We start from the raw sequence: 21,880 nt of genomic DNA, 5'->3' as shown, positions 1-21,880 counted from the left end.
TGCCAGGCTGCAGGGTCCTCCTGAGGTTCATGCTCACCATGCCTGACCTGCTGTGCAGTGTGTACACCATGGGAACCTACAAGTGTATCAGGCCAGAGAGAAGAGGGCAAGGGAGAACAATTGCTCACAGTAGTGTCGGGCTGAATTTCACTCCTGTGGAAGGGCAGCCCTGGGCTAGTCCTGCATCAGTGAGGTTCAGTGGTCCCCATAACCATTCACTGGAATAGGACACCCCCAAATCTCTTCCTTTCCATGGAGTACCTCAACCACTTAGGCTCCAAAATCATAATTACATTACTCTGACACAGGACATGTCATCTACTCTGGTCAGCCAGGTATGAGACAAGGGCAAACGGGGCAGCTCCTCTCCCTTCTGCTATGGTCCACATGGAACCCAGGCCCAGAAGATTCATGTCTGCTCGGCACTGTCAAGACTGAGGCAGCTCTTGACCAACTAGCAGGAGATCTGCTGGTGCTCTGAGAACTTTGCTAAAATAGAGATGTAGAGATGTTCCAGCTGCCCCAGCCATTGAGTCGGCTACATTTGGAGCTCGGCTAAGGTGCCTCTATACAAACACCCATAGTATGGGGAACAAGCAAGAGGAATTAGAGATGTGTGGAAGGCTACGGGAATATGATGTCATTGGTATCACAGAAACATGGTGGGATGGCTCCTATGACTGGAGTGTTGGAATGGAAGGTTACAGGCTGTTTAGAAAAGACAGGCCAGGCAGACGGGGAGGGGGCGTTGCCATCTATGTCAGTGATAGGCTAGGGAGTATGGAACTCTGTCTGGGGACGGGTGATGAGGTAACAGAGTGTTTGTGGATCAGGATCAAAGGGAAAACAGCAATGGGGGACATTACGGTGGGGATCTGTTACAGGCCGCCTGATCAAGAGGACTCTGTGGATGAAGTGCTCTACAGACAGATAGGAGCAGCCTCACACTCGCAGGCCCTGGTCCTCATGGGGGACTTCAACCATCCTGACATCTGTTGGAGGGACGGTACGGCCCGGCACAAGCAATCCAGGAGGTTCCTCGATTGTGTGGAAGACAACTTCCTCTTTCAAGCAATGGAGGAGCCGACGGGGAGAGGTGCCATGCTGGACCTCGTGCTCACCAACAGGGAGGGGCTGGTTGGAAATGTGACGCTCCAGGGCAGCCTTGGCTCTAGTGATCACAAGATGGTTGGGTTTGAGATCCTCAGGACAGTGAGAAGAGCATGCAGCAAGCTCACTGCCCTGGACTTCAAGAAAGCAGACTTTGGCCTCTTCAGGAACCTCCTTAGTAAGGTTTCATGGGATACAGTCCTAGAGGGCAGGGGGGCACAAGACTGCTGGTCGGTATTCAAGGATCACCTGCTACGTGCTCAAGAGTGTTGCATCCCGACTAGAAGAAAGTGCAGCAGGAGGGCCAGGAGACCTCCATGGATGGACAAGGAGCTGCTGAGGAAACTTAGAGGGAAAAAAGAAGCTTATAGAAGGTGGAAGCGAGGACAGGCAGCCTGGGAAGAATATAGGAGCATTGCCCAAGAAGCTAGGGACCAGGTTAGGAAAGCTAAGGCCCAGCTAGAATTAAGTTTGGCAAGGGATGTAAAAGACAACAGGAAAGGATTCTATAGATACGTAGCAAATAAAAGACAGACTAGGGACAACGTGGGCCCTCTCCGGAAGCTATCAGGAGAACTGGCTACCATGGATTTGGAGAAGGCTGAGGTTCTTAATGACTTCTTTGCCTCAGTCTTCACCAGCAAATGCTCTGACCACACAACCCAAGTCTTGGAAAGCAAATGCAGGGACTGTGAGAATGAAGACCTTAGGCCCACTGTAGGAGAGGATCAGGTTCGAGACCATCTTAAGAACTTGAACGTGTACAAGTCCATGGGACCTGATGAAATCCATCCACGGGTCCTGAAGGAGCTGGCGAATGAAGTTGCTAAACCACTGTCCATCATATTCGAAAAATCCTGGCAGTCAGGTGAAGTTCCTGATGACAGGAAGAAGGGTAATATAACCCCCATTTTCAAGAAGGGGAAGATGGAAGACCCAGGGAACTACAGACCAGTCAGTCTCACCTCTGTGCCTGGCAAAATCTTGGAACAGTTTCTCCTGGAAAACATGCTAAGGCACATGAAAAACAACGAGGTGGTTGGTGACAGCCAACATGGCTTCACTAAGGGGAAATCCTGCCTGACCAATTTGGTGGCCTTCTATGATGGAGCCACGGAACTGATGGACAGGGGCAGAGCAGTTGACGTCACCTACCTGGACCTGTGCAAAGCATTCGACACTGTCCCACATGACATCCTTGTCTCTAAATTGGAGAGACATCAATTTGATAGATGGACCACTCAGTGGATCAAGAACTGGCTCGATGGCCGCACGCAAAGAGTTGTGGTAAATGGCTCGATGTCCAGTTGGAAAACAGTAACGAGTGGTGTCCCTCAGGGATTGGTGTTGGGACCTATCTTGTTCAACATCTTTGTCGGTGACATGGACAGTGGGATTGAGTGTGCCCTCAGCAAGTTTGCCGACGGCACCAAGCTGTGTGGTTTGGTTGATACGCTGGAGGGAAGGGATGCCATCCAGAGGGACCTTGACATGCTTGTGAGGTGGGCCGATGCCAACCTAATGAAGTTTAACCAAGCCAAGTGTAAGGTCCTACACCTGGGTCGGGGCAATCCCAGGCACAGCTACAGGTTGGGCAGAGAAGAGATTCAGAGCAGCCCTGCAGAGAAGGACTTGGGGGTGTTGGTTGATGAGAAGCTTAACATGGGTGGGCAGTGTATGCTTGCAGCCCAGAAAGCCAATCCTGGGCTGCATCAAAAGAAGCGTGACCAGCAGGTCAAAGGAGGTGATCCTGCCCCTCTACTCTGCTCTTGTGAGACCTCACTTGGAGTATTGTGTACAGTTCTGGTGTCCTCAACAGAAAAAGGACATGGAGCTGTTGGAGCGAGTCCAGAGGAGGCCACGAGGATGATAAGAGGGCTGGAGCACCTCCCATATGAAGACAGGCTGAGGAAGTTGGGGCTGTTCAGCCTGGAGAAGAGAAGGCTGCGTGGAGACCTCATAGCAGCCTTCCAGTATCTGAAGGGGGCCTACAGGGATGCTGGGGAAGGACTCTTCCTTAGGGACTGTAGTGGTAGGACAAGGGGTAATGGGTTCAAGCTTAAACAGGGGAAGTTTAGATTGGATATAAGGAAGAGGTTCTTTATTGTGAGGGTGGTGAAGCACTGGAATGGGTTGCCCAGGGAGGTTGTGGGTGCTCCATCCCTGGCAGTGTTCAAGGCCAGGTTGGACAGAGCCTTGGACCACGTGGCTTAGGGCAAGGTGTCCCTGCCCATGGCAGGGGGGTTGGAACTAGATGATCTTAAGGTCCTTTCCAACCCTTACTATTCTATGATTCTATGATTCTATAAGTGTAGATGACTGTGGTGGTAGGCAGGAGGTTGGGAAGTTCCAAATGTAGGTCTCTGGCACACAGTGTAGCACTTCGGCACCCAAGGCCATGTGTACACCAAGTAGTTATTACAGTTTAATAAGCTGAGCTGCTCAACTGATGGTGACTGAGAGTCCTCCACAGACCCCGCCCTGGGAGAGATTCACACCCCAAGCACTGCCTTAATACAATTGTACAGCAGATAACAGCACCAGCTTAGCTCTAGTCCTGCCATGGCCATGCATTGGGATTGCAGTACAGGGAGCTAAAAATAATCAGTTTTTCACAAATTGAGGAAAGATATTGCAGGTGAGGACCAACAGAGTGGGAGTTACGTAGAAGGGGAAATAAAACATTTGAGAAAAGAGAAATCAAAACAACTTTCTGCATTGACACTTGTTTTTAAACTAAAGACATAATCATCCTGTTGCAAGCCTCGGCTACAGAGTAAAGCATCTTGTTGGGAACTAATTAAAGAATTAGTCAGTGTTTAGCTTCTCATAGATAAAGGAGCATAAGCTTCGAAACAGAAGTGTTTGCAGTGAGCTTTTGAAAACTCTCTGAAGACAGCCGAGCTTAAGTCTGTTAAGCCTCTTCCTTCAACTATTAAATGTCTGTTCAGACATCTTTTTTTTTTTTTGTCTTCCTTTTTTTCTTGAGTTTCCCCAGGTACTTCTTAAGAACAGGCATTTTCTCTCTTGCTTGGAGAATGGGGTGATGTGCTACCATGCATCACAGCGATGAGCACAGCACATCCACTGAACCCCTGTAAAGATGGACAGGTGACAGAGATGGCACAAAGTACAGTATTTAGTAAATAAAAACAACCCACTGTTGCTGCATGCCACAACATCGCTCCTAGGTTGTATTCTGACCAGACCTTTACCAGGCACAGCCACCTTGCCTGGCCTGCCTGCATCAGCACCGCATCCCTGACACAGGCGACCTCTTGGTGCTATAGGGGATACCCAGTCCAACTGCCCCCTAACCTAACACCGTGAGAAACCTTATTTTCTAAGTATGTACTTCAGGCATTGAATCTGTGCTTCTCTCAGTGCCCTGACAGGAGTTGAGCTTTGCCCCATGGAGGCATTTGATGACAGACAAGAAGATGCAGCTGAGTTAAACAAATCAAAAGACTGCAACAATGTCATAGCATCAGTTTTATTTCCCACTTTGCATTCTCCTGACTGACATGCAGCAATGCCATGTTGCAAAACAGATGACAGGGGATGGGGCAGGAGAGCTGGTGACTGCTGTGGTTTGTGGTTTATTTAATTTACTACAGTGCTGCAGACCAGCCTGAGCCTGCTCACTCACAAGACCAGCACCAGCAGGTTTTAGTTATACCATGAGCAGATGCTATACTTCTATGTTTTTCTAATTGTCTCTCCTTCAGTGTACTTATGGGTGGAAAAAAGGCAACTTCAAAGATGCACCTTTCAGGAAGAGTAAATATTTTAACTATAGATCCCTTCCTATGTCAGCCCTGGCAAAGGGAGTGAGTCCCTCCTGTACACTGGAAAATGCAACATATCTTTTCTCCAGTAACAGTAGCTCGTGAAAGAGCCTGGAGGTTAGCTGAGCCTTTATATAGGCTTGATGTTAAAATGACTGCTGTCTAAATTATACTGCAGTATGTGGTTTCATTTTGCAGTCCTTTTAGGAAAAAGCACTGGTTTATATTACCAACATTAGTTGGTAGCAGAGGAGCGACTTCCAGTTTTCTCAAATTAATTCCCCCTGGAAATTAGGCTTCCCTCTAGCTGCACAGGGGAACAGACACACACTCACGCACACGTACACACGCACATGCCTGCCAAGACCAGCAGAGCCTCAAATGCTTTTATCTTCTCACAGGCAGCGGCTGCCGAGTCCCTGCTACAGCACTGCAGAGATGTAGCTGATTTCTTGGACTGGTATCACAGGGAGTGAGAGCGGGTGGTGACAGTAACGTATCATCTTTCATAAACTTTAATAGCTCGATGTCCTCTGCCAGGGAATGGACAACCCAGCCTGAAGAGCAGGGGCAGCCGGCCTCTGCACAGGCTCCCATGTGTGCTTGGCTCTGGGAGTTCTCCTTAGGGATAACTGGGGCTTGGCTTCAAAAGTAGCTTTTCTCCACCATGAAAGCCTCCATGGCAGTGGCAGTGGGGCTGAGGAGACAGTCTCTGAAGAAAGGAAGTTCAGTTCCTGGAGCAGCTCCATCCCTAACACCCACAAATAAGAGACAGGTACTTCCGCATGCTACATTGGCCAGCAGCCTAGGCATGCAAACACCTCAGCCAGGCCACCACTAATGCTGAATATGTGATGAAATGCCCCCTTTTTGCACAATTCCAGCTCAATTTCCAATTCTTGGACAAAACTGAGATTACTTCCCAGGGCAGGATTTTTACTGCTGTGCTGCTGGCTCACAGCTCATGCAGCTCCCACACCTACCTGCATAACGTTCTGGTCTGAAAGAGAGGCTTGGGTGGAGGATGGTTCTGCTCCCTCTGCTCCAACAGGAGGTATGAATTCAATCCAGGAGCAAAGGGAAAGCCTGTGGGGGGTGGTCATGGCTCTGTGTGGTAATCCCTAAACACGTAATCTCCAAAGTGCTCAGGCTCCCATTCTCAGCTTTCTGCATCAGACTCCCCAGCCAATTCCTGGGCTTTTCTGCATCTGCAGGTTGACATGCCTGGTCACAGCATACACTGGCAGAGGTCAGCTCAGCACCAGTTCTGGGCTGCTGTTCCCAGGGTCCAGGACAAACTCATCCACCCCACTTTGAAGCCCACATCACTGCACTGTGGTCAGTTCTTGTGCTAGCCCAGCTCTGCTCTCAGCTGTTGCTCTCAAATGTCCTATCTGTTAATACATAAGCACAACAAAACCAGCTTGCCACAGCACCACCACCAGCTCTATAGAGCAAAGGAGAGCTCTTCTGAGTACTGCCATCCCTTCCCTTGCTTCCTTGCTAAATTGGACTGTTTCTTAGTTGAGAAATCTTCTGTGCTGCATACAACATTATGGTGTCTGAAAGATCATGCAGCAACAATGCTTCATAGCTCATGAGGCACCAGGGAAGAGGAAAATGCTTTAAGTCCACAGTTCTGGAAGTTACTGAACAACAACCAAGACTTGTAAGGGGAGGTAGTATTTCTTATTAATCAGACTGACACAGCTGGGAAAAAAAGGGACACATTCAGATACAGAAACACTTCTGTTTAAATGTGCTAGCTCTACTGTTCGGAGATCTCTTTCCCCCTAAGTGCTGTAGTTTAAACCTCCATTCTGATTTCGCTACTCTGAGGCATTTAAGCACAAGACGCTCGGCAGGTATGAGCTGAGAAAATGTCAAAATTACAGGAACCAAGAACAGCCGCATGTAATCACAAGCAATCTTCAGAGCTCTATTAGCTCAGTCTACAGGGTCCTTCTTTCCATGCTTCTCACCAGCCACCCATACAAGAGACTTTTAAGAGCCAGTCAGATTACCACTTTCCCAAACCTTGGGACTAGGCATCCACACTGACTCCACTCCTGCTAAATCAGTCTCCAAGGTGCTGGCTAAGATCCAGGACCACAACCTGCCTCCTCTCTTACCTCTAACGGGACAATTTATTTCCGTGGGTCTTCAGCAAAGCAGCAGGCCTGCACTCTGACACTGAGTGGGTTTGCCACCACATGAGAACTGCTGTTGACTGTGGTTGGCCTGGTGTAGTATATTTAGCACATCCAGCACTATCTAAAATAGGCACACATGCAAATGAAATTATCCCTCTTTCCACAAGACATATTTAAAAACACACATTTCTATCTATGCTTTGTGAAAGAGGATGGGAGTTTTACCATCTCTCTGAAGTACTCCACAGAGACAAAATTATGTGGGAAAGGGAAATCAATTTTTACTAACCTCTCCTCCACTGTCATTCTACTTTGTAATTTTCAGTGCAACCTCTCATATCAGATGTATTCTCAAAAGTCATGGGAATTGTCAGGGCAAGTATATTTAGCCATATCCCTTTGGATAGGTGGGGGAGGAAAGAGACCCCTAAATAGCTGTAAGATAACAATTACTGCAAGTATATTTGCTTAGAGAAAGTTTAGGCAGAGTTCAGAGAAAAAACAAGTTCTTGGCAGCTGGATAGCCAATGGTCAACTGCTTCTTCAGCTGTGCCTACAAACCTTTACTCAGGGAGGAGCCTGCTCAGAACAGAAACCCCTCTGCTTTACTAAGGTCTTCGCCATGTGCTCCAAGCACTCCTCAGTCTAAAAGAAATGCTTAAAGTGGCAAATGATCTAGAATTCTCTCCCCTCTTTAACAAAAAAGTCGAATCCAAGCCCTCCACGACAGAAAGCGTCTTTCACATAGTGGGGGCGAATTCCCACTATTCACAATATTGCAAAAGAATCAAAAAAGTCCACAGCACTTTAACAGACGAGTGAAAATGTCCTGGATTTCATTCAGCTGCAATGTTAGTGGGAGTGGGCAGAAGCCTCCCCCACAGCTGCAGGAGAAAACTGTGGGATTCAGGCTGGAAAAGTAGAAGGCGGAGGATGTGAACGCTGTTATAAATAAAACTTATCAGACAACAATTGAATCATGAGAATGTTATCTGGTTCAACAGGAGTGTGAAAACAAATAGGCATTTCAAGAGGAGGGTCGCTAGCAAGGTAAGTAACTTCAAAATAGCAGGAAATGACCAAAGAAATGTGCAAAGCTGATGGCAGCAAACAGAACTCTCTCCAACAGCACATTTCAGTGTCATCTGTGTGCAGTGCCACCACCCCGCACCCAGCTGTGTGGTCCTGCACCCACCCACACCAACCCTGGCCATGGAATGACACAAGACTGAAAAGAGGTGCACAGGACATTTAACATGACCCAGTGTTTATTGACTCCTGCCACAGTTTTGTTTTTGTGTTTGATTTTAATAGTAACAGGAACACAAAATGTGATGTATGGTAAAATATTACTAGGGAGTTCTATATTGATCCGAAGCAAAGTGCCAGCATTGTTGACCAGCATACAACCTGACAAGAGAAGATGTAGTCATAACTCACTCTCAGATATCTGCTGGGAGTATATCACAGTGAAAGTAAAACTAGTTATTTGCCTGCAAATAGATACATTTTCTTCTAGATGCAAGTGATGTTAGAGCCAGCTATTTTGCAACAACAACAACAAATATATATAACATATTCCAACATTTTAAAAAATAGGAAAGGACTAAAACTGTTTAAAAAGAGAAGGAAAAGAAAGTGGATCATTTTAGATAGTACTCTGCAGAGGCCATTCCTCATAGAACCAGAAGTAATCAAGAGAAAGCAAGATATATTAGAGGCTACTTTGCTCAAAAGGCCAGTGGTTATAAGTTTAAGAATACAAATACTATCTTGATTTTCAGCACTGTCTCCTGGCCTTTTATTCCCTGCTCAACAAAATCCACCTGTAAGAAATTGTGGCCTGGTGGCTCTGCATATTTTTCCAATGCAATTACATTTGGAAAGGCAACTATATTTCTCATAGAGCCATGAAAACCTTACATGACACACACATGGTGGCAAGTAACATCTTCACAGATATGAATGACGAAGGCACATTACCTAAATGTTGAGGAAAAAAGAAACCAGCAAAACTTTTGGCGGTCTAAAAAATTAAATGCCTTAGAGAAATCACTCTTCTTCACAACTGGGTGACAAGTGCTGTTTAGCCATAGATGTTTCAAACAGCTTGCCACAAAGACAAAACACAAGCAAGGGAAAGTCTCCTTCAAATGCCCTCCCTACAGCAACAACCTGCTTCTCCCAGAATTCTTCAGAAAAATTCATTCATGCAGAACAGTTTGCAACAATTCCAGAGACAGGCAAGAGAAATCTGTGTAGAAAACATCAAGCTAGTGGATTCCTACATGACCAACACCCTTTTGCCCCCATTAAACTACATCATCTTCAAGGAGATCATTCCACTGATCTGGAAACAGGGTAAAGGGCTAGAATAGAGAACTGAGGAACTGGTTCCAAAATCCTGTGCCCTCAACTTTTTCGTACTTAATTATGTGTGTTAATAAAGACTGCTCTCTGAGAATAATTGCTTTCTCCTCTATCTAGATCAGAAATATATTGGCCAAAAATGAAAATGTGTACTTTATTTACAATAAAAATCTATACTGCTCTATGCTCTACCCACCACACACATGTTGCTGACCACTGCTGAAGCCAGGTGGTAGCACTAGTGGTAACTGAAGTACCTTTCTTTTTCAGCCTTTATACAAAACCTTCCCCTCCCACCTCATTGTTCTTCTGCTGTTCTAGGCTCCAGTGAGATGTGTACTAACATCTCTTTCTAGTGCATTTTTTTTAGGTTACAGTTTCTAATGGCAAAGCAAGACGTGTTCTGCTCTGGTTTAGGTGTCTTTGCCCCTTTTAAAATCATGTAGAAGAGTCAAATTCACATGCCATTATCAACTTTGCATAGCAATACAACAGGTTAGCTTTCCCCCCCACCCCATTTTTTAAATAATAATCCTGTGAGCCCCCCTTTTCAACACCTCCCATCTTTCAGATGGTTACCTCACTCTCAGGGAAGAGCCCTAAATCTTTCGCCTCCTACATGAACATTGCAGAATGAGAATTTCAAGTTATTGTCAAGCTTCATTCAAGTCTATTGCTGTGTTACTTAGAAGCAACTGTAGTAGAATAATGTTTTTCCTAACATAAAAGGACATTTATCAGATTATTTGTCTTTTTCTAGTCTTGAATTATAAGAATATGTCACATGTTCCCTCATATTGCTCTCTTAAGGTGCACAGTGGTCAGGCGGAAATAAGTCCAGCCCGTAAGACCACAGCTGGATCTCTGGGAGAAGCCAGAGAGAATGAGGTGTTTCTTAGCACTACTGTACTTACATTCAGAATTCAAGGACAGGCTGAAGGATGCCTAGCTCTTTCTTTTTTTTTTTCTCTCTCTTTAGAGACAGAACTGCTAAAAAATACTCCACTTCTATTACCATTTGTTAAGTCACAAAAGTTTTGGGTTTTTTTCTGTCATATACAGCTATTACCCTTCTGTTGCTGATGTTTAATAGTTGCCATTGCACACTACCTTTTCATTCCCCAGCTCAAGCGCAACAGAGCTGGCCTGGAGACCCATCACCAGCACGACAGCCTAGCACTGCGTGGTGAAGCAGTGCAGGGGCTGGTGGTTCAGACAGACCACCTTACCCACTGTGGGCTGGTGGCATGGCAACACAGGTCACTGAAGAGGGTGTCTGTCATACGTTTCGTAGGGTCTGACATACACTCGCATTCATTTTTGTCTTGTGTATTAGGTTAAGAACAATTATGTGAATCATAAATACATCCACTGCCAGCTCCCAGCTTCATTGAGCTATTCTGAACTGCATAGTAAGTGCTGGTCAAAAAAAATTAAAAAAAAAAAAAAAAAAAAAAAAAAAGGAAAAAGAGAGACAAAAAAAAAGGTGCTTTGCCATTTGAATAACTCCGATCTCACAGCTTGGGCACAGCAGAAGTAGTTATCTGGTGTAACAGATCTGTTGAAACAGAATTGCTGTTTCATTCAAATTACATACACATGCAAAGTTAAACAAGTGTGTTAACTAAGGATAAGCAGCATAGAAATAAAGTCTAAGTTACCCATTATTTGTCATACACTTGCCAGACTGCCAGATGTACTTTTCAGATTCATGTCTGTGTCATACAAAACATAGTAGATGGAGAAGTCATGAAAACAACACTTAACTCTATGCATCATTGGCCTTTAGTGCTAACACATTGTGTGCCATCAGCCTTCTAAGTTCACTAAACTTTTGGGAGAAAACAGCTCCTTTACCAAACCATGAAAATACAACCCATCCTGCTCAGAACAGGAAGGAAGTGTTTTTACAAAAGTTGTGGACAGATGCATAACTAATTCCCCTTCAGTCCTGGGACAGAAAGGGCAGTGCAACTGCACAGCTAGAACTTGACTCTTGAAAAGCAAACAAATTCCAGGAAACGCAATGACTGTGTAGACGAAAATTCATTTGGAAAGTCATGCTATCAAAAAGCTGAGCATGGCAAAGTGATGAACAGTACGTCAACAGGCCCATGTGGGACAGACCATAAGATGACACTCTACAAAAATCCAATTTAATTTCAGATTTCCAATATCTCTCCTTGCCCATTAGCAGTCTGTCACAGATTTTAAACTTGTAAAGCTCCTTCCCATTGAGCTAGATTTCCCCTACCCCCCCACATAAAGTGCAAATAAGACTCAGTATTTTATCACTAGTTCCAATGATCATTATCTTGGTTACAAGAGTGATCAAAAGCCAGTTGGCTGAGCCACTACTTATTGATACTCTTTTTTTTTTTTTCTTTTTCCTTTAACCCTGGTTACTTTTTCCAGCAAAAGGCAAATAGAAAACAAGTGTTCCTTCTACCAGGTGCAGGCATGACAGAAAGCTGCCTTAAGTACCATCAACGTAAGATGCACATGCTAGACACAACCAGTGCGTTCTCGTGCATAACAAGCATTTGCCCTTGTTCGCTGGAAGTGGAAGTCATCTTTGGGAATCTTATTTCCTCACAAGGAGTTCAGGAACAGTTGATTAGTCTTCGTTAAGAGGTGCTTCTCTCTTCCTTGCATCTACATTGAAAAGACAAAAAGGAGAGGCTGTTAAACTGAGCGTTCTGACAGCATTCATCTGAAAACTCAGAAACAGAATAAAGTTGGTTTGTTTTCAGTGGACAGCACTTTCCATCTCACACTCGTACATGGAGCGTAATACTGTATGAATCCACAGCATGTTAAGGAGACAGTCATATCAAAGTTTTGTATATTTGCCCTGTTGAAACTGAAGACATTCATGCACCATTTAAGTAGACCAAGAAACTTTCAGATTCCCGATCTGTTATACTTACACACACACACGCACAGAGTCATGGCCCCTTGCTCATGATCCCTTTTAAAAGGGTGAAGCCAGTATTTGCTTTGCATACCAACTACAGAGATGACAACAGCCAGCTCTGAAAAGCATTTAACTAATCACAACTTTGCTGGTCCTCAGCTGCATAGCACATACTTTAAAAAAGACCAGTGCTCTCCAAACTGTATTTCTAGACCTGCCTGAAGCAGTCCCTGACCTTAAACTGCTTCAAACATCAAACCTTTGAGCATGGTCCCACCTAGGGTGTTGAAACACATCTGGACAACTTAGTTCATTACTCATATGCCATTACTACGGTAGCAGGCAGTGTGGCTGCCTCTAGGAAAGCGGGGGTCACCTCTTTCCAGGGCTTCTGCAGAAGTGTCTCTGGGCTGACTTTAAGCTACCCGTGAGACCCAGCTGAATGTAGGTAGCTTTTGAAGTGCACCATAATCACAGCTACTGTAGCAATTGGTTTCCAAAAGATGCACTTATATATTTCTAAATTTAGTTTCTTTCCAATTCATAATCTACACATTCCCAGGTCATTATGAATATCCTCACTCAGAAAATTACTTGTAAACTAAAGACAAATCCCTTCTGCATTACTGCAGGCCCCAACTGCCCTTCATTAATATAGTATATAGACCCTACTCAGCCAGAATGTTCAGAGAACACGATGCTGAAACTGCTTGAGTAAATCTAATGACTTTGTGCTAAACTAATTTTGGAGGAGACAAAAATATACTTCCCAAATAACAAGATTTGCTTAGGTCCTCCCAGTGACTGCAACAGCCACATAGGGTGCGACAAAATCTCAGCAGCCATTTGGGAGAGAAATTGGCAACTTCCTCTCTTGTTTTCCCCCCATCACACTTATGAGGAATACTGAGGTCAGGCCTGAATCTTCTTCTGTCACAACTTTTCCACTTCGCATAAAATAACTGACTAGTGATTAGAGAAGAAAAAGCTTTCTAAAAATGAATGTCATAACCCATCTAGCTATAAAGTTATTCCTAGTCTGTCTCCGACTTCAAAAATATCAAAATGCATTAAATTCTTTCTGGTGAACACTTATAAAAGAACCATACCAGTTAAGTTCCTGAACTTCTTTTTGGCTTCTGCTCTTTCTTCGGCATCAAAATACCACACAGTCATGGCATATCTATAAAAGAAAGAAATCTTGTGTTTGTTTCAACTTTTGCTATTAAAATAGTTTTATGCTCATGGAGAAAGCAAACAACAACCTGGATTAGCAGATAATAGGATGCAAATGGCACATCTTTATAGATAAATATAGAAAGCATTTTAAATGTGTATTTTATTATCAAGTAAGATAGAAATATAGGTGAGAATTTCTGCTTGGAGGCACAAGAGAGTGCACAACCCCTGGTAACAGAGGACAAAAGCAGCTTACAGACCTTTGGCTGGTTTTCTTTTCTGGGATGCCTGTAGGCAGCTTGGGGGTTGCCCTACATCACATTGGCTTTTTGTAGCCTGTTGACAGATGGTAGCCTTAAGAATCCCTATAGTGTTAGAAGGGCAAAAGTATAACCCAGCATCTCCCAGCTAAATAGCTATGCCTGGCTTGGAAGATTTCTCCTGTCAATAGTAAAAGGGATTTTTTTCATCACACAAGGAATCTTATCATACAAGCTTGTTCTTCCTCATTTGATGAGAGAATTCCCAGTGACTCAAAACCAGAAAATTCACTCAAAATCTAGCCAACTATTTGTTATGCACGTATATTAAAAAAAAAAAAAAAAAAAAAAAAAAAAACACAACCAACCACCATGGCCATAATTTTAGATACAGATACTGGTAGAAGAGATACTTTGTTTTTCCCTGGCCAAATGTCAATACTAAATGTACTACTTACCTGGTTGCATAAGAAGGCTGAACTTCATGTGGGTTCCTTCGATCTGACCAAAAAAAAAGTAATCGGTCAAAAATCGGCTCAACATCTGCTACATAGGACTTTCCTTCTGGGAATATCCGGAGAATTCCACCATGCAGCTGAAAGAAAAGGAAAGGCTGCTTTTTACGCATATAAACACTCACATATTCATGCAAACAATGACTTTCTTCTTCCTCAGCACCCAACACATGGGGAATAAACATCTAATGATAATGAAGACAGCTACATGACAACACTGGAAAACCATACACTGAATCTCTTGGACACCTTGATTTTCCAAAACAGTTTGTAATGTTTCAGCATAAACATCTGGCTAAAGTAAATGAACCAAGATAAAGACAACACTAGCTCTGTAACAAACAGTGGGAAACCCTGGAGCTCCCAGACACATCCCCAGAACCAGTGAATACCACAAGGCAGGTAAGGCTGTTCCACCTGACCAGACTGAGATCAGACTCTCCTCCCAGCTACTGCTAGGTACTGCTTAGGATATTTCAGTGCCTGCATCTGATCATGCAGGAGTTAACTTTAACACCCTGGGAAGAGTGAAGTCTGTTCTATTGTTGGATTTGTAATAAAATTCTCATAAATGTATTATATCTGCCAGCCAGTATTTTCCCTACTTATGACATAGCCTGGTCTCTCTACCACCTAATTTCTCTTTCCATGTGCCATGAGTTTCAGAGAAGTCTGGTGATTTCCACACACTACAGAAACTTCAAAAGATGCAAGTGGACTCCGCCTCCTCCCTGCTGCTGTGAGAGGACTCTTCGTAGGCTTTTATACTGCACCACATAGTGCAGGGAAGATGTCGTCACCCAGTACCAACGTAACTTAGTACTTCCATATGGCATACAAACCTCAGCAAGAAACTATTAGGTCAGGTTTCACAGAATCATGGAATGGTTTGGGTGGGAAGGGACTTCAAAGATCATTTAGTTCTGTCCTGGGTTCAGCTATAGCAGTCATTTTTCTCCTGCTTAGTAGCTGGTGCAGTGCTGTGTTTTTTAACTTTCAGCCTGGGAACAACGCTGATAACACCGATGTTTTTAGTTGTTGCTAAGTAATGTTTATTCCAACCAAGGACTTTCTCAGTCTCATGCTTTGCCAGGGAGGAGGGGAAGCCGGGAGGAAGCAGAGACAGGACACCTGACCCAAACTAGCCAAAGGGGTATTCCATACCACAGCACATCATGCCCAGTATATAAACCGGGGGGAGTTACCCGGAAGCCCCAGATCACTGCTCGGGTCGGGCTGGGTATCGGTCGGCAGGTGGTGAGCAATTGTATCCTCTCCCCTTGTTATTTCACTAATCGTTATTATCATTGGTGGTAGCAGTAGTGGTTTTGTGTTATACCTTAGTTGCGGGACTGCTCTTATCTCAACCCGTGGGAGTTACATTCTTCCCATTCTCCTCCCCATCCCTCCGGGAGCGGGGGGAGGAAGAAGGGGGGGGGGGAGTGAGCGAGCGGCTGTGTGGTTCTGAGTTACCGGCTGGGCTCAAACCACGACAGTTCTTTTTGGCGCCCAACGTGGGGCTCGAAAGGTTGAGATAACGACAGATCTGACCAGAGTGTGTTTAATCATATTTGTGATAAGCATTCATTGTTACTACTCGTCACAATGGTGATTATTTGGCTCTCAGACGTGTTGCGCTTGATCTCAGAGTTTCAGCATGTTGTACCTTACTTACAGCCACTATTTGCTGTTTTAGCGTTTATCGGCTGGGGGGCCTGGGCTAAGGTTCTTGTTTCACTGTACTTCATGGTAATGACTTGTAATACAATAGACTCATTGATCATGAAACCCCCCTGTCTTGGGCAGGGACACCTTTCACTAGACCAGGTTGCTCAAAGCCCCATCCAGCCTGGCCTTGAACACTTACAGGGATGGGGCAGCCACAACTCCTCTGGGCAATCTTTCCAATGTCTCACCCCACTCACAGTGAAGATTTTTTTCCTAATGCCTAATCTAAATCTACCCTCTTTCAGCTTAAAGCCATTACTCCTTGTCCTGTCACTACACGCCCCTGTAAAAAGTCTCTCTTCTGATTTCTTGTAGGCGCCCTTTAGCTGCTACAAGGTCTTCCTAGAGCCCTCTCTTCTCCAGGCTGATCTGACCAAGCCCTACTCTCTCAGCTTGCCTTCATAGGAGAGGTGCTTCAGCCCCCAAACCATCTTTGTGGCCCTTCTCTATTTAAGGGAACATGGTTGCTTTCAAATGCCAGTATGCATCTCCTCCAGCATACATTTGCATAAAATTGCCCTCATACCCACATAATACTGTCCACCAGCATCCTGGATTTCAGTTAAGACTTCTTAGTATCCACTTGGGTGCTTTCTCAATGTTAGAATAAGAGCAGTGCACAAAATAAATTGGGATATTTGCATTTCCTCCCACATCTCCTCTTTCATTTTATTATATTGAGATCTTTCATTGTCATACTCTCCATAAAGGAATGTGGTTTTCAAACAATGTATTTTGCAGTGGCATTGCCTCTAAATCTGAACTCACTTTCGGGGGTTCATAGTATTTACATGTGCTTAAAGAGCCTCAACATGGAGGCTAAAGTGGCTAAGACAGGTTAGAGAGAAAAAACATCTGGCAAATTTCAATAGATAACCCATGTGAATGGTTTGTGCCACGTTATAACAATAGAAGTGTAAAGAGACATCCTGAGATTCTACAAACTCTTATTTTGTTTCTAACATAAAGGTACAGTAAATTCAAGGCTGATTTTACCGCCTATAGTAATTAAGGCAGAAATAAGAGCAGCGTCCTGTCAGGCGACCCATTGGTGGAGTCAAAGACGAAGAGGACAAACCACGTGCTTGCTCCTCTTACTAAGCTCCATCACTTTGTAAGTAAGAAAACCACAACGGCAACTGCCTGAAGATCTTCTGCAAGTTAGCCTGAAGGAATGGTATCAAGAATGCTGAAGTCCCAAATTTGGGCTGTCATTTTATTCTGCTCCTAGAATCCACTTATAGTTTAGTGGATTATGTTTTTCTTTCTAGTGCTTCATTGCTTTTTCCTCTAAACAAATCATAAGAGCCAGCAGTCCAGTGCTTAGAATCTCTATTCTATAGCAACAACACTGTGTGTGGGATGGGAGAGAGAATGATAAGGCAACAGTTCAGATTCTTACTTCCAAAAGGTTGACATAAACACCAAGAAAATAAATGTAGAGATGAAGAATGGAACAGCTGTTCAGAAGTTCAGAGTTCATGGAAGAAACTGACAGCACCAAAGCTCTGTAGTTTTTCCTTCTGCCTGTGGCTTACTCACCTTGGAGTCCCAGTTCTTATTCAGGTAATAAATACAGGTGATGCAGCGCCCATCGCCATTTGGATTGTCCACATGACGAACATACCCAGTTCCATTTCCAGGATAGCAAGCAACCATAGCCTGAATGAAAGATAAAGATTGTAAAAAAAAAAAATAAGTTCTGAAAGATGCTCATCTCCAGTTTTTCTTTGCCAAATATCCTTCCACCACCAATTTGGTTTGGTATTTTTCAACAATGAATCCAAAACCTACAGCAGACACCACCAGAAAGTATCTTTGCACAAGCTTCTTTCACTGGATAAGTAAGCCAGCGTAAAACTCCAAACCAGATATAAATACACTTCATATTTCACTATATATATCATTAAAGTTGGAGGAAAAGAAAAATAAAAACACTAAAACACTGGTATGTATGGTACAAGCTTATTCTCTACAAGCTATGTGACTCTGAGGCAGTTTCAGCTAAAGTTTGCTTGGGTTTCTAATGATGAGCAGTCATTGCAAAACTGATTTGCCAGTCATAATGAAAATAGAAAGCAATCCCAGGATGTCATGCTTTACTACCACCGTATTTCTCTATTCATATCTTTCAGTTCCCATCTAACACATCCCTATGGCACAACACAAAATGAGGGTCCCCAGAAGGTGTGGGTAGAAGTCCAAAGAGCACAGTCTGCAAAACCCTGCAACTCCTTTGAACTGTGTTTGCACAGGGCAGTGCATGTCTGCTTTCACGCACTGAGCCACAGAAGTAACCAAACAGCTTTCAGACACATACTTCTCTCTTTGATCATCTCCAGACTTGCTGATACAATCGCTTAATTCACAGGTTGTTTAAATTTCACTTTGAATAACAAGATAAGCCTAACATTAATTACTTCAAACCACATGACACTCAAAAGGTCTTAAGAGAGTTTCTACAGCAAAAACATATTAAACTTGAGTTGATACCATTAGCAACCTAAGCAGGATTCAAGGCAAGAGCAGGTGAAACTGGTGGGGATCCAGATCTTTGTCTCAGAGTCACTTCTTCACTAGTGGAACTACTTGGTAGTGGTACCAGTCACCTTCCATGGAGTTTACTCTACTAAAGCTGTGATAATAGAAGTCTTGTTCCCACTCCTCTGCCATCTGCTTTCATTGCTTGCCAGTATTAGCAGCAAGAGTGGTGGGAGATGGGCCAAGTTCAGTTGGAAAACTGGACACAGTATCCAGATGTGGCTTCCCCAGGGCTGAGGGCAAGACTCACTCCCCTCAATCTACTGGCTCCTGTGACTATTGTCCTGGATTCTGTCATGCAGGGGCACACTGCAGGCTGATGTTAAGCTCACCGCCCACCAAAATCAAAACAGCTCCCCTGGGGAGCAGAGCTGCTCCCCAGCCTGGCAGCTCCCAGGTCTTGTTTTCTGCTTCCAAGCACATGCTAAAGCCATGCTGCTCTCACAGGACACCAGACCAGCTAGAGTATAGCAGATGCTCATTTAATCACAAAGGTAATGCTACTGTGCCAACAAGCACCAGCACAGAAGTTACTGCCAACCAGCACAGTGCATCCCTTTGACCCTCTGTTACCAAGAACAAAATCTACTCACAGTAGTTGGCCAGTTAGGACAGGTGTACATATACTGCTGAAAAAATACTGCTCTGCATTTCAAGTCATGTACGAATTGACTTTCTGCCCTCCCCACAAGCACCAGCAGAACAGTACCTGCAGGCAGCACTAACTGACCAGAGCCTGCTCCTCACTCCAACACCTGAGGCCACAGCTGCTTGGGGGCTGGTGGCCTGCAGGGGCAGGAGATTATGCTGAACAAGACTAAGTACCTCTAATTCTAAGTAATAAGCCCTCTTCCATCATGCCTGGCAGTTGGCTGGGTGCCTTGCCATAGATCCTGTCTGCTCTGCTGTCATTCTGCTGTTACAAACTGTTCTGCAGCTTTACTTACATTTCACTATCAGCCTGATTACAGCAGTAAGGGCCAGCCTACAGCCTAGTGCTGAAACAGGTTGGTTAGGGGCATAAACTGGGTGGAAACCGCAAGTGAACTGTGCCTGCAGTGTAGAATGGCACAACAGATTTGCCTTGGTGAAAAATATTACTTTAATACTGGAGTATGGTAACAAGAAATAAAACCAAATTCTAAAAACACCTTTCCCACCCCTCCCTTCTTCCCAGGCTAAACTTTACTTCCAATTTCCTCTACATCCTCCCACATGGCAGCACAGGGGACAGGGAATAGGGGTACTCATCTCTGCAGCAAGCACAGCTGCTGCCAGGATGCTGCAGACCTACACCACCAGCACAAGGCCTAGCTCAGCAAGGCTCTGCTAATCACACCAGAGGGATGGTGCATGGTGAGAATAAAACTTTGTTGACTGACAACACCTTATTTTTAAGTTGATCATAGATGTACAACACAAAATCATGGAGGCCTTAAAGAATTCTCTCTTTGAAGAGCAGACATTACTCCAAGACCACTGAACTGCCTAAAAATCAGTCCAATATTACTATTTTTTAATTTGACAATCAAAAAGCTGCTGAAGAATAATAGACTGCAGGCCAGGTCCTTGAAGGGATTTAGGTGCTTTACTTACTATCGAAATCTGGGCAGAATGCCAGAGTTTTCTCCGGCCTCCACCATGTAATATGTTCTCTTAGCAGAACATGTGCTTTGACTCCGAGGCATTGATGCATTATTTATTTACAGTGTGCACCTTTTGCATCTGTAATGCACAGAGTCCCTGGGGACGAAAAAGTAGAACAACTCCCACAGAATTCAAAAGCACTGGCCATGCTCTTGCTTAACTTTAAGAGGAAAAAAAAAAAAGTTTTCTAGTAGCAGCAGCTAAGGGAGAACAGCAGAAGTGAAATATCCTTTTTCCTGGCATGGTGAATATTTGAATGAAACCTTAAACAATGAAGGGAAATCATTCTGGTCCTCCTAGAGCCTGTTGAAATGATATCAAGTTTTATCAGAGCACTGGCTGGAACAGCTCCAGAGCAGATCAAGCTGGCCTCAGCAGGGATTCCAGCTGTTAGCACTACTTTCGGATTCATTCAAAGCAAACAAGAAACGGGAGATGAGATACATGACCCAGACTTAATTTAGTTAACTGGTGAACACTGGCATTTGCCAGCTTAGTGCACGGGCCAGCTACAAAAGCCAGAGGCTGGATCATAATAATCAAACCATTTACCAGGTGAGAAAGTGGAGTGTCAGTAAAACTCATTTCCTATACTTTCAGCTATTGTGTCCAGAAAAGCACACTCTCGTTTTGGAAGCATCTCCCTTCATTAACCATCTCCAAACCTAAACTAACAATAGCCAGCAGCAATAAGCAGGAATGTACCCTACTTTTTTTTTTTTTTTTTTTTTTTTTTAATATGATCCATTATCCATTACAATGGCTGTTACTTGGCTTAACTTCCTGGTGTGACAACTCAGAGCAAGTTTCAACAACACTGCCCCTCCTCACCACCCAGTACTTTAAGTTAAAATACATAAGTTTGTCTTTAACTGTTCAGCTGTTGTTTAAAACTGACATACAGATGCATGCCTTTTATGGCATGTTGCACACACACATGCCATAGCTTGAAGACCAGTGCTCTGGTGGTCTAGTTGACAGTCACAAATTAAGCCTACAAAACTTGGAAAATGAAAAGCAAATCATTAAGACTGCAGCTCCTGCACTGTCATTTTTACAGATATTAGGTTTCCCAAGAGGGTGCAAATCAACCACCAGTTAAACAAGCAGTAATTACCAGCTTTAGTCAGGAGCCAGGAATCATCAGTAAATTCCACACTGCACAGAAGCTTGCAAAAATAAGTTATTCATCATTCACTTTAAGTATTACACTCAAGTCAGCCAGAGAAATCTGCAAGTCAAACTGCAAGACACCAGCAAAGTTTGGAGGCAGATAAAAAACAACAGTTCCATAGAGAGGATTTTCCCCTGCCTCCCAGTGCTTCTAGCAAGGGGAAAAACAAGTTCTCTAAGCTGATAGCCAGGACCATGCTGTGAGGCACCATTCTGCTACATTTCATAAAATAAGCAGAGCTGGAGTGGACTGATACTTGGAACAAAACGCTTCAGAGAATACCTCAGCTAGAAGAGGTTCATAAGCGGAAATGAACACTGCTTAATAGGAAGCAGTGATGACAGCAGGCCAGAAGGAGATGATACCTTTGCCTGCTAGCACTAAGCAAGGGCCCCCATGGACTCCTAGCGCTGACTGTATAGTTGGTATTGTAACCCTATACTGATCCTATATTTTCTTCTCAGAACTAGTATGACCTTTGCAACCAGCAGAGAAAAT

At 44.1% G+C, this 21,880-nt stretch overlaps 1 protein-coding gene across 1 annotated transcript in view; it reads right to left on the bottom strand.

Annotated features, from left to right (window-relative positions):
- Positions 1-8,290: 8,290 nt before the first annotated feature.
- The window catches only part of EGLN3 (egl-9 family hypoxia inducible factor 3), a 30,987-nt gene continuing 17,397 nt past the window's right edge, over positions 8,291-21,880 (bottom strand). The window contains exons 2-5 of the mRNA XM_030483843.1: positions 17,563-17,682; positions 14,236-14,372; positions 13,448-13,521; positions 8,291-12,076 (exon numbers count right to left, since the gene is read on the bottom strand). Of these exons, the coding sequence (XP_030339703.1) occupies positions 12,039-12,076; positions 13,448-13,521; positions 14,236-14,372; positions 17,563-17,682 (369 nt within the window). The 3' untranslated portion in view covers positions 8,291-12,038. The remainder of the gene's footprint in view (positions 12,077-13,447; positions 13,522-14,235; positions 14,373-17,562; positions 17,683-21,880) is intronic.

Source organism: Strigops habroptila, chromosome 4 (genome assembly GCF_004027225.2).
Source record: "Strigops habroptila isolate Jane chromosome 4, bStrHab1.2.pri, whole genome shotgun sequence".
Classification (NCBI taxonomy): Eukaryota; Metazoa; Chordata; class Aves; order Psittaciformes; family Psittacidae; genus Strigops; species Strigops habroptila.
This window is presented reverse-complemented; position numbering and strand designations above follow the sequence as displayed.